The following is a 14,684-nucleotide window of genomic DNA, read 5'->3' on the forward strand; positions in this document are numbered from 1 at the left end:
TAGAACAGGATTCTGCCCCATAGATCAGGATCCCACCCCATAGGTCAGCATTCCGCCCCATAGATCGGGGTTCCCCCCCATAGATCGGGATTCCGCCCCATAGATCGCAATCCCACCCCATAGATCGGGATTCCGCCCCATAGATCAGGATCCTGCCCCATAGATCGGGATCCCGCCCCATAGGTCAGCATTCCGCCCCATAGATCGGGGTTCCCCCCCATAGTCCGGCTCCCCCCGCGGTCCGTTCCGCCCCAACCCCCGGCTCGGTCCACAGGTGCTGGGCCTAGAACAGCATTCCGCCCCATAGATCGGGATCCCACCCCATAGATCAGGATCCCACCCCATAGATCGGGATCCCGCCCCATAGAATAGCATTCCCCCCCATAGTCCGGCTCCCCCCACGGTCCGTTCCGCCCCGACCCCCGGCTCGGTCCGCAGGTGCTGGGCCTAGAACAGGATCCTGCCCCATAGATCGCAATCCCACCCCATAGATCAGGATCCCACCCCATAGATCGGGATCCCGCCCCATAGGGCAGCATTCCACCCCATAGATCGGGATTCCGCCCCATAGATCAGTATCCTGCCCCATAGATCGGGATTCCGCCCCATAGATCAGGATCCCGCCCCATAGATTGGGATCCCGCCCCATAGATTGGGATCACACCCCATTCCACCCCATAGATCGGGATCCCGCCCCATAGAATAGCATTCCCCCCCATAGTCCGGCTCCCCCTGCTGTCCGTTCCGCCCCGACCCCCGGCTCCATCCACAGGTGCTGGGCCTAGAACAGGATTCTGCCCCATAGGTCAGCATTCTGCCCCATAGATCAGGATCCCACCCCATAGGTCAGCATTCCGCCCCATAGATCGGGGTTCCCCCCCATAGATCGGGATTCCGCCCCATAGATCGGGATCCAGCCCCATAGATCGGGATCCCGCCCCATAGATCGGGATTCCACCCCATAGATCGGGATCCCGCCCCATAGATCGGGATCCCGCCCCATAGAATAGCATTCCCCCCCATAGTCCGGCTCCCCCCACGGTCCGTTCCGCCCCGACCCCCGGCTCCGTCCGCAGGTGCTGGGCCTAGAACAGGATTCTGCCCCATAGATCGCAATCCCACCCCATAGATCAGGATCCCACCCCATAGATCGGGATCCCGCCCCATAGGGCAGCATTCCACCCCATAGATCGGGATTCCGCCCCATAGATCAGGATCCTGCCCCATAGATCAGTATCCTGCCCCATAGATCGGGATTCCGCCCCATAGATCAGGATCCCGCCCCATAGATTGGGATCACACCCCATTCCACCCCATAGATCGGGATCCCGCCCCATAGAATAGCATTCCCCCCCATAGTCCGGCTCCCCCTGCTGTCCGTTCCGCCCCGACCCCCGGCTCCATCCACAGGTGCTGGGCCTAGAACAGGATTCTGCCCCATAGGTCAGCATTCTGCCCCATAGATCAGGATCCCACCCCATAGGTCAGCATTCCGCCCCATAGATCGGGGTTCCCCCCCATAGATCGGGATTCCGCCCCATAGATCGGGATTCCGCCCCATAGATCAGGATCCTGCCCCATAGATCGGGATCCCGCCCCATAGATCGGGATTCCGCCCCATAGATCTGGATCCTGCCCCATAGATCAGGATCCCGCCCCATAGATCGGGATCCCGCCCCATAGATCAGGATCCCGCCCCATAGATCGGGATCCCGCCCCATAGATCAGGATCCTGCCCCATAGATCAGGATCCCGCCCCATAGTCCGGCTCCCCCCGTTCTCCGTTCCGCCCCGACCCCCGGCTCGGTCCGCAGGTGCTGGGCCTAGAACAGGATCCTGCCCCATATATCGCAATCCCACCCCATAGATCAGGATCCCACCCCATAGATCGGGATCCCACCCCATAGATCGGGATTCCGCCCCATAGGGCAGCATTCCGCCCCATAGATCAGGATCCTGCCCCATAGATCAGGATCCCGCCCCATAGATCAGGATCCCGCCCCATAGATCAGGATCCCGCCCCATAGATCAGGATCCCGCCCCATAGACCGGGATTCCGCCCCATAGATCAGGATCCCGCCCCATAGATCGGGATCCCGCCCCATAGATCAGGATCCCGCCCCATAGATCGGGATCCCGCCCCATAGATCGGGATCCCGCCCCATAGATCAGGATCCCGCCCCATAGATCTGGATCCCACCCCATAGATCGGGATCCCGCCCCATAGATCGGGATCCCGCCCCATAGATCTGGATCCCACCCCATAGATCAGGATCCCGCCCCATAGATGAGGATCCCGCCCCATAGATCAGGATCCTGCCCCATAGATCGGGATCCCGCCCCATAGATCAGGATCCTGCCCCATAGATCGGGATCCCACCCCATAGATCAGGATCCCACCCCATAGATCGGGATCCCGCCCCATAGATCTGGATCCCACCCCATAGATCAGGATCCCGCCCCATAGATGAGGATCCCGCCCCATAGATCGGGATCCCGCCCCATAGATCAGGATCCCACCCCATAGATCTGGATCCCACCCCATAGATCTGGATCCCACCCCATAGATCAGGATCCCGCCCCATAGATCGGGATCCCGCCCCATAGTCCGGCTCCCCCGTTCTCCGTTCCGCCCCGACCCCCGGCTCGGTCCGCAGGTGCTGGGCCTGGGGGCGCTGCTGGGCTCGGCGCGGCGCTGGCCGCTGCTGCTGGCGCTGGGTCTCGGCCCGGCCGCCCTGCAGGCGCTGCTGCTGCCGCGCTGCCCCGACAGCCCGCGCTTCCTCATGGCCGCTCAGCGCCGCGGGGCCGCCGCGCACGGTAAGGAGCCTTCGGCCTCAGCTGCCTCACCGTCGTCATCATCACCGCCTTCATCCTCATCATCTTCATCATCGTCCTCACCTTCATCCTCACCTGCCTCACCCTCATCTTCATCATCATCATCATCATCCTCACCTGCCTCACCTTCATCCTCGTCATCATCATCCTCACCTTCATCCCCATCCTCACCTTCATCCTCATCATCACCTTCATCCTCATCACCATCGTCCTCACCTTCATCCTCACCTGCCTCACCTTCATCTTCATCATCATCATCATCACCTTCACCTTCATCCTCATCATCATCCTCACCTTCATCCTCATCATCATCATCCTCACCTGCCTCACCTTCATCCTCATCATCATCATCATCCTCACCTTCATCCTCATGCTCACCTTCATCCTCATCATCATCATCCTCACCTGCCTCACCTTCATCCTCGTCATCATCATCATCCTCACCTTCATCCTCATCCTCACCTTCATCCTCATCATCTTCATCATCATCATCATCCTCACCTTCATCCTCACCTGCCTCACCTTCATCCTCATCTCCATCCTCATCATCATCACCTTCACCTTCATCATCTTCATCATCATCGTCCTCACCTTCATCCTCACCTGCCTCACCCTCATCTTCATCATCATCATCATCCTCACCTGCCTCACCTTCATCCTCGTCATCATCATCCTCACCTTCATCTTCATCATCATCATCCTCACCTTCATCCTCATCGTCATCATCCTCACCTGCCTCACCTTCACCCTCATCATCACCTTCGGCCTCATCTTCATCATCCTCACCTTCATCCTCATCACCGTCATCCCCATCCTCACCTTCATCATCGTCGTCATCATCCTCACCTGCCTCACCTTCACCCTCATCCTCATCATCCTCACCTTCATCCTCATCCTCCTCATCCTCACCTTCATCTTCATCCTCACCTTCATCCTCATCCTCATCATCCTCACCTTCATCCCCATCCTCACCTTCATCCTCATCATCACCTTCATCCTCATCACCATCGTCCTCACCTTCATCCTCACCTGCCTCACCTTCATCCTCATCATCATCATCATCACCTTCACCTTCATCCCCATCCTCATCATCATCCTCACCTTCATCCTCATCATCATCATCCTCACCTGCCTCACCTTCATCCTCGTCATCATCATCATCACCTTCATCCTCATCACCTTCATCCCCATCCTCACCTTCATTCTCACCTTCATCATCGTCATCACCATCCTCACCTGCCTCACCTTCACCCTCATCATCACCTTCGGCCTCATCTTCATCATCCTCACCTTCATCCTCATCACCTTCATCCCCATCCTCACCTTCATCCTCACCTTCATCATCGTCGTCATCATCCTCACCTGCCTCACCTTCACCCTCATCCTCATCATCCTCACCTTCATCCTCATCCTCCTCATCCTCACCTTCATCTTCATCCTCACCTTCATCCTCATCCTCATCATCCTCACCTTCATCCCCATCCTCACCTTCATCCTCATCATCACCTTCATCCTCATCACCATCGTCCTCACCTTCATCCTCACCTGCCTCACCTTCATCCTCATCATCATCATCATCACCTTCACCTTCATCCTCATCATCATCCTCACCTTCATCCTCATCATCATCATCCTCACCTGCCTCACCTTCATCCTCGTCATCATCATCATCCTCACCTTCATCCTCATCCTCACCTTCATCCTCATCATCTTCATCATCATCATCATCCTCACCTTCATCCTCACCTGCCTCACCTTCATCCTCATCTCCATCCTCATCATCATCACCTTCACCTTCATCATCTTCATCATCATCGTCCTCACCTTCATCCTCACCTGCCTCACCTTCATCTTCATCATCATCATCATCACCTTCATCATCATCCTCACCTTCATCCTCATCATCTTCATCATCATCATCATCCTCACCTGCCTCACCTTCATCTTCATCATCATCATCATCACCTTCACCCTCATCATCCCCATCCTCACCTTCATCCTCATCATCATCATCGTCCTCACCTTCATCCTCACCTGCCTCACCTTCATCTTCATCATCATCATCATCACCTTCATCATCATCATCATCATCACCTTCATCCTCATCATCATCATCCTCACCTGCCTCACCTTCATCCTCGTCATCATCATCATCACCTTCATCCTCATCACCTTCATCCTCACCTTCATCCTCATCATCACCATCGTCCTCACCTTCATCCTCACCTGCCTCACCTTCATCTTCATCATCATCATCATCACCTTCACCTTCATCCTCATCCTCACCTTCATCCTCATCATCTTCATCATCATCATCATCCTCACCTGCCTCACCTTCATCCTCGTCATCATCATCATCATCACCTTCACCCTCATCATCACCTTCGGCCTCATCTTCATCATCCTCACCTTCATCCTCATCACCTTCATCCCCATCCTCACCTTCATCCTCACCTTCATCGTCGTCGTCATCATCCTCACCTGCCTCACCTTCACCCTCATCCTCCTCATCCTCACCTTCATCTTCATCCTCACCTTCATCCTCATCCTCATCATCCTCACCTTCATCCCCATCCTCATCATCCTCACCTTCATCCTCATCCTCATCATCCTCAACTTCGTCCTCGTCATCCTCACCTTCATCCCCATCCTCACCTTCATCCTCATCATCACCTTCATCCTCATCACCATCGTCCTCACCTTCATCCTCACCTGCCTCACCTTCATCTTCATCATCATCATCATCACCTTCACCTTCATCCCCATCCTCATCATCATCCTCACCTTCATCCTCATCATCACCTTCGGCCTCATCTTCATCATCCTCACCTTCATCCTCATCACCTTCATCCCCATCCTCACCTTCATTCTCACCTTCATCATCGTCATCACCATCCTCACCTGCCTCACCTTCATCCTCATCATCACCTTCGGCCTCATCTTCATCATCATCACCTTCATCCTCATGACCTTCATCCCCATCCTCACCTTCATCCTCATCATCATCATCATCCTCACCTGCCTCACCTTCATCCTCGTCATCATCATCCTCACCTTCATCCTCACCTGCCTCACCTTCATCCTCATCATCATCATCATCCTCACCTTCATCCTCATCATCACCTTCATCCTCATCACCATCGTCCTCACCTTCATCCTCACCTGCCTCACCTTCATCTTCATCATCATCATCATCACCTTCACCCTCATCATCATCATCCTCACCTTCATCCTCATCATCATCATCCTCACCTGCCTCACCTTCACCCTCATCATCACCTTCGGCCTCATCTTCATCATCCTCACCTTCATCCTCATCACCTTCATCCCCATCCTCACCTTCATCCTCACCTTCATCATCGTCGTCATCATCCTCACCTGCCTCACCTTCACCCTCATCCTCATCATCCTCACCTTCATCCTCGTCATCCTCACCTTCATCCTCATCATCACCTTCGGCCTCATCTTCATCATCATCACCTTCATCCTCGTCACCTTCATCCCCATCCTCACCTTCATCATCATCATCATCTTCCTCACCTGCCTCACCTTCACCTTCATCCTCATCATCCTCACCTTCATCCTCACCTTCATCCTCATCCTCATCATCCTCACCTTCATCCTCATCCTCATCATCCTCACCTTCATCCTCATCATCACCTTCATCCTCATCATCATCATCCTCACCTTCACTCTCATCATCACCTTCGGCCTCATCCTCATCATCCTCGCCTTCATCCTCATCCTCCTCATCCTCATCTCCATCCTCATCCTCATCACCTTTCTCCTCATCCTCACCTTCATCCTCATCATCACCTTCACCTTCATCCTCACCTTCATCCTCACCTTCGTCCTCCTCATCCTCACCTTCATCTTCATCATCCTCACCTCCATCATCACCTTCATCCCCATCCTCACCTTCACCCTCATCATCACCTTCGGCCTCATCTTCATCATCCTCACCTTCATCCTCATCACCTTCATCCCCATCCTCACTTTCATTCTCACCTTCATCCTCATCCTCATCATCCTCACCTTCATCCTCACCTTCATCCTCATCTTCACCTTCATCCTCATCCTCATCATCATCCTCACCTGCCTCACCTTCACCCTCATCATCATCATCCTCACCTTCATCCTCATCATCACCTTCGGCCTCATCTTCATCATCATCACCTTCACCCCCATCCTCACCTTCCTCCTCATCCTCATCATCCTCACCTTCGTCCTCGTCATCCTCACCTTCATCTTCATCATCTGCACCTTCATCCTCATCCTCACCTTCATCATCACCTTCGTTCTCATCTCCATTCTCATCATCCTCACCTTCATCCTCATCCTCATCATCCTCACCTTCATCTTCATCTCCATCCTCCTCATCCTCACCTTCATCCTCATCACCTTCATCTTCATCACCTTCATCCTCATCCTCACCTTCATCCTCACCTTCCTCCTCATCCTCATCTTCATCCTCATCATCCTCACCTTCATCCTCATCCTCATCATCCTCACCTTCACCTTCATCCTCACCTTCATCCTCATCACCTTCATCTTCATCACCTTCATCCTCATCCTCACCTTCATCCTCATCTCATCCTCATCCTCACCTTCATCCTCATCTTCATCCTCCTCATCCTCACCTTCATCCTCACCTTCATCCTCATCTTCATCCTCATCATCCTCACCTTCGTCCTCACCTTCGTTCTCATCTCCATCCTCCTCATCCTCACCTTCATCTTCATCCTCACCTTCGTCCTCATCCTCACCTTCAACCCCACCTTCATCCTCATCATCCTCACCTTCGTCCTCAATTTCATCCTCATCATCATCATCCTCACCTTCATCCTCACCTTCATCCTCTTCATCCTCACCTTCATCCTCATCCTCATCATCGTCACCTTCGTCCTCACCTTCATCCTCCTCATCCTCACCTTCATCTTCATCCTCACCTTCATCTTCATCCTCCTCATCCTCACCTTCATCTTCATCCTCACCTTCATCTTCATCCTCCTCATCCTCACCTTCATCTTCATCCTCACCTTCATCTTCATCCTCATCATCCTCACCTTCATCCTCATCCTCATCTTCATCCTCATCATCCTCACCTTCATCCTCACCTTCCTCCTCATCGTCACCTTCATCGTCACCTTCATCCTCATCCTCATCCTCATCCTCCTCCCCTTCATCCTCACCTTCATCCTCACCTTTGTACTCAATTTCATCCTCCTCCTCCTCTCCTTCATCGCCGCTGTCCCCCTCCTCACCCTCATCATCCTCATCCCCACCCTCATCATCGCTGTCGTCGGTGCTGTTGTTGTTACCCCACACTGCCCCACATCTCAGCCCCACATCTGTGCCCCATAACCCCACACACTGCCCCACATTTGTGCCCCACAACCCCACACACTGCCCCACATTTGTGCCCCACAACCCCACACACTGCCCCACATTTGTGCCCCACAACCCCACACTGCCCCACACGCCCCACATCTGTGCCCCATAACCCCACACTGCCCCACATCTGAGCCCCATAACTCCACACACTGCCCCACATTTGTGCCCCATAACCCCACACACTGCCCCATATCTGAGCCCCATAACCCCACACACTGCCCCACATTTGTGCCCCATAACCCCACACACTGCCCCATATCTGAGCCCCATAACCCCACACACTGCCCCACACACCCCATATCTGAGCCCCATAACCCCACACTGCGCCACATCTGTGCCCCATAACCCCACACTGCCCCACACGCCCCATATCTCAGCCCCATAACCCCACACACTGCCCCACATTTGTGCCCCACAGCCCCACACACTGCCCCACATTTGTTCCCCATAACCCCACACGTTGCCCCACACACCCCATATCTGAGCCCCATAACCCCACACTGCCCCACATCTGTGCCCCATAACCCCACACTGCCCCACACACCCCATAGCTGTGCCCCATAACCCCACACACTGTCCCATATCTGTGCCCCATAACCCCACATACTGCCCCACATCTGAGCCCCATAACCCCACACTGCCCCACACTGCCCCACATCTGTGCCCCATAACCCCACACTACCCCACACACTGTCCCACATCTGTGCCCCATAACCCCACACACTGCCCCATATCTGAGCCCCATAACCCCACACTGCCCCACACACCCCATATCTGAGCCCCATCACCCCATACACCCCATAGCTGTGCCCCATAACCCCACACTGCCCCACACACCCCACATTTGTGCCCCATAACCCCACACTGCCCCACACACCCCAGATTTGTTCCCTTTAACCCCACACACTGCCCCACATCTGTGCCCCATAACCCCACATTGCCCCACACACCCCATAGCTGTGCCCCATAACCCCACACGTTGCCCCACGCACGCCCCACATCTGAGCCCCATAACTCCACACACTGCCCCACATTTGTGCCCCATAACCCCACACACTGCCCCATATCTGAGCCCCATAACCCCACACACTGCCCCACATTTGTGGCCCATAACCCCACACTGCCCCACACACCCCACATCTGTGCCCCATAACCCCACACTGCCCCACACGCCCCATATCTGAGCCCCATAACCCCACACTGCCCCACATCTGTGCCCCATAACCCCACACAGTGCCCCACATTTGTGCCCCACAATCCCACACTGCCCCACACGCCCCATATCTGTGCCCCATAACCCCACACACTGCCCCATATCTGAGCCCCATAACCCCACACTGCCCCACATTTGTGCCCCACAACCCCACACTGCCCCACACGCCCCACATCTGTGCCCCATAACCCCACACTGCCCCACATCTGAGCCCCATAACTCCACACACTGCCCCACATTTGTGCCCCACAACCCCACACACTGCCCCACATCTGAGCCCCATAACCCCACACACTGCCCCACATTTGTGCCCCACAACCCCACACTGCCCCACACGCCCCACATTTGTGCCCCATAACCCCACACTGCCCCACATCTGAGCCCCATAACTCCACACACTGCCCCACATTTGTGCCCCATAACCCCACACACTGCCCCATATCTGAGCCCCATAACCCCACACACTGCCCCACATTTGTGCCCCATAACCCCACATTGCCCCACACACCCCATAGCTGTGCCCCATAACCCCACACACTGCCCCATATCTCAGCCCCATAACCCCACACACTGCCCCACACACCCCATATCTGTGCCCCATAACCCCACACTGCCCCACACGCCCCATATCTCAGCCCCATAACCCCACACACTGCCCCACATTTGTGCCCCATAACCCCACACACTGCCCCATATCTGAGCCCCATAACCCCACACACTGCCCCACATCTAAGCCCCATAACCCCACACTGCCCCACACACCCCATATCTGAGCCCCATAACCCCATACACCCCACATCTGTGTCCCATAACCCCACAAACTGCCCCACATCTGTGTCCCATAACCCCACACTGCCCCACATGCCCCACATTTGTTCCCTTTAACCCCACACACTGCCCCACACACTGCCCCACATCTGTGCCCCATAACCCCACACTGCCCCACATCTGTGCCCCATAACCCCACATTGCCCCACACACCCCATAGCTGTGCCCCATAACCCCACACACTGCCCCATATCTGTGCCCCATAACCCCACACTGCCCCACATCTGTGCCCCATAACCCCACATTGCCCCACACACCCCATAGCTGTGCCCCATAACCCCACACACTGCCCCATATCTGTGCCCCATAACCCCACACACTGCCCCATATCTGTGCCCCATAACCCCACACTGCCCCACATCTGTGCCCCATAACCCCACACTACCCCACACACCCCACATCTGTGCCCCATAACCCCACACACTGCCCCACATTTGTGCCCCACAACCCCACACTGCCCCACACGCCCCACATCTGTGCCCCATAACACCACACGTTGCCCCACACACCCCATATCTGAGCCCCATAACCCCACACTGCCCCACATCTGTGCCCCATAACCCCACACTGCCCCACATCTGAGCCCCATAACTCCACACTGCCCCACACACCCCATAGCTGTGCCCCATTACCCCATACACCCCATATCTGTGCCCCATAACCCCACACTGCCCCACACGCCCCATATCTCAGCCCCATAACCCCACACACTGCCCCACACACCCCATAGCTGTGCCCCATAACCCCACACGTTGCCCCACACACTGCCCCACATCTGAGCCCCATAACCCCACACACTGCCCCACATTTGTGCCCCATAACCCCACACACTGCCCCATATCTCAGCCCCATAACCCCACACACTGCCCCACATTTGTGGCCCATAACCCCACACATTGCCCCATGTGCCCCATATCTCAGCCCCATAACCCCACACTGCCCCACATCTGTGCCCCATAACCCCACACACTGCCCCACATCTGAGCCCCATAACCCCATACACCCCACATCTGTGTCCCATAACCCCACAAACTGCCCCACATCTGTGCCCCATAACCCCACACGTTGCCCCACACAACCCATAGATGTGCCCCATAACCCCACACACTGCCCCACATCTGAGCCCCATAACCCCACACAGCCCCACATCTGAGCCCCATAACCCCACACTGCCCCACACGCCCCATATCTCAGCCCCATAACCCCACACACTGCCCCACACACCCCACATCTGTGCCCCATAACCCCACACTGCCCCACACGCCCCATATCTCAGCCCCATAACCCCACACACTGCCCCACACACCCCATAGCTGTGCCCCATAACCCCACACGTTGCCCCACACACGCCCCACATCTGAGCCCCATAACCCCACACACTGCCCCACATTTGTGCCCCATAACCCTACACTGCCCCACATGGCCCATATCTGAGCCCCATAACCCCACACTGCCCCACATCTGTGCCCCATAACCCCACACTGCCCCACACGGCCCATATCTGTGCCCCATAACCCCATACACCCCACATCTGTGCCCCATAACCCCACACACTGCCCCACACGCCCCATATCTGTGCTCCATAACCCCACACGCCCCACATCTGTGCCCCATAACCCCACACTGCCCCACACGCCCCACATCTGTGCCCCATAACCCCACAATTACCCCACACACCCCATATCTCAGCCCCATAACCCCACACACTGCCCCACACGCCCCATATCTGTGCCCCATAACCCCACACGCCCCACATCTGTGCCCCATAACCCCACACTGCCCCACACGCCCCATATCTGTGCCCCATAACCCCACAATTACCCCACACACCCCATATCTCAGCCCCATAACCCCACACACTGCCCCACATCTGTGTCCCATAACCCCACACACTGCCCCACATCTGAGCCCCATAACTCCACACTGCCCCACACGCCCCATATCTCAGCCACATAACCCCACACTGCCCCATGTGCCCCATATCTGAGCCCCATAACCCCACACGTTGTCCCATACACCCCACATTTGTGCCCCATAACCCCACATTCTCCCATATGCCCTGTATCTGTCCCCATAACCCCCCACACTGCCCCACACACCCCATAGCTGTGCCCCATAACCCCCCACACTGCCCCACATCTGTGCCCCATAACCCCACACTGCCCCACATGCCCCATATGTGTGCCCCATCACCCCATACACCCCATAGCTGTGCCCCATAACCCCACAATTACCCCACACACCCCATATCTGAGCCCCATAACCCCACACACTGCCCCACATCTGTGCCCCATAACCCCACACTGCCCCACACACCCCATATCTGAGCCCCATAACCCCACACACTGCCCCACATCTGTGCCCCTCAACCCCACACTGCCCCACATGCTCCATATCTGAGCCCCATAACCCCACACACTGCCCCACATCTGAGCCCCATAACCCCACACTGCCCCACACACCCCACATTTGTGCCCCATAACCCCACACTGCCCCACACACCCCACATTTGTTCCCCATAACCCCACACATTGCCCCACACACCCCATATCTGAGCCCCATAACCCCACACTGCCCCACACACCCCATAACTGTGCCCCATAACCCCACACCCTGCCCCATATCTGAGCCCCATAACCCCACACACCCCACATTTGTGCCCCATAACCCCACACTGCCCCACACACCCCACATCTGTGCCCCATAACCCCTCACATTGCCCCACTCATTGACCCCCACCCCATAACCCCGCCCCTCCTACCACTCCCCGCTCTCCTATTGGCCCCATACACCCCATTGCCCCGCCCCTCCCAGCATGCCCCGCCCTCCTATTGGCCCCCCACCCCGTAACCCCGCCCCTCCCCACAGCCCTCACCCTCCTATTGGCCCCTGACACCCCATAGCCCCACCCCTCTCAACATCCCCTGCCCTCCTATTGGCCCCATACACCCCATAACCCTGCCCCTCCCCACAGCCCTCACCCTCCTATTGGCCCCTGACACCCCATAGCCCCACCCCTCTCAGCATGCCCTGCCCTCCTATTGGCCCTATACACCCCATAACCCCACCCCTCCCCACAGCCCTCACCCTCCTATTGGCCCCAGACACCCCATAGCTCCACCCCTCCCAGCATCCCCCGCCCTCCTATTGGCTCCTCAGCCCATAACCCCACCCCTCCCCGCAGCCCTCACTCTCCTATTGGGTCCGGAGGCGGCGGAGGCGGAGCTTGAGGCGCTGGGGGCGGAGCTTCGAGGCCCCACCCCCCGATTTGGGGTGCTGCGCCTCCTGGGGACCCCCCGCCTGAGGCAGCCATTGGTGGTGGCCATCGGGCTGCAGCTCAGCCAGCAGCTTTCCGGCATCAACGCGGTACGGGGTCAAAGGTCACGGGGTCGGGGGTCACGGGGGTCAGGGGGTCACGGGGTCAAGGGTCACAGGGCCAGGAGATCCGGGGGTCAGGGCCCTGGGGTCACCGGGTCAAACGGCAACGGGGAGCTGCAGGCACAGCCTGGGGGGTGTGGGCGTGGCCTGTGCCGGATGTGGGCGGGGCCTGGGCCGGATGTGGGCGGAGCCTGGACCGGATGTGGGATTCCATTTGCTCTTTGAGTGGTGGGTGGAGCTTGAGAGAAGAAGGCAGGGGGGCGGGAAATTGGGATGTGGGCGTGGCCTGAGGTTTGCATGGCTGGGAAAGGTGGGGGGCGTGGCCTGATGCATTGTAGGCGTGGCTTGGAGGTGTGGGCGGGGGCTTAGAGGTTGTGGGCGTGGCTTAGGATCTTGGGCACATATAGATGGATGTGGGCGTGGCTTCCGGGCTCTGGGCGTGGTCTGGGATGTGGGCGGGGCCTTATGGGTTTGTGGGCGTGGCTTGGGATCTTGGGCGTGGCCTGAAGGGTGTTGGGCGTGGCTTCGGGTTCGATGTGGGCGGGGCTTGGGATCTTGGGGCTGCCCTATCGTATGGGGGCTTTGTGGGCGTGGCTTAGGGGTTTGTGGGCGTGGCTTTGAGGGCTGGGCCTCTCCCCACAGATCTTCTATTACTCCACGGCCATCTTTGAAAGCGCCGGCGTGGGGCAGCCGGCCGTGGCCACCATTGGGGTCGGGGTGGTGAACGTGGCCGCCACGCTGATCTCGGTGACAGCCCCCACCCCAAACCAACCCCAAGGGAGGCCCCCTCCTCCCCTGACCACGCCCCCTCCTCCCTGACCACGCCCCCTCCACCGTGACCACTCCCCCTGCTTTCCGACATTGCCCCTCTATCTGGACCCCGCCCCCTCCATTCAGACCACGCCCCCCTCAACCCAGACCACGCCCCCTGATTTCTGACATTGCCCCCCCATTCTGACCACACCCCCTCCTCCCCTGACCACGCCCCCTCCACCGCTGACCACGCCCCCTGCTTTCCGACATTGCCCCCCCCCCA

At 57.2% G+C, this 14,684-nt stretch overlaps 1 protein-coding gene across 1 annotated transcript in view; it reads left to right on the top strand.

Annotated features, from left to right (window-relative positions):
* Nucleotides 1-14,395, top strand: part of LOC306957704 (solute carrier family 2, facilitated glucose transporter member 4-like) — a gene marked incomplete at both ends in the record, with an annotated part of 28,257 nt that extends 13,862 nt beyond the window's left edge. The window contains 3 exons of the mRNA XM_079551178.1: nucleotides 2,658-2,817; nucleotides 13,455-13,636; nucleotides 14,291-14,395. Of these exons, the coding sequence (XP_079407304.1) occupies nucleotides 2,658-2,817; nucleotides 13,455-13,636; nucleotides 14,291-14,395 (447 nt within the window). The remainder of the gene's footprint in view (nucleotides 1-2,657; nucleotides 2,818-13,454; nucleotides 13,637-14,290) is intronic.
* Nucleotides 14,396-14,684: the final 289 nt, after the last annotated feature.

This window comes from Tetrao urogallus (assembly GCF_951394365.1).
Source record: "Tetrao urogallus genome assembly, contig: scaffold_165, whole genome shotgun sequence".
NCBI classification, from domain to species: Eukaryota; Metazoa; Chordata; class Aves; order Galliformes; family Phasianidae; genus Tetrao; species Tetrao urogallus.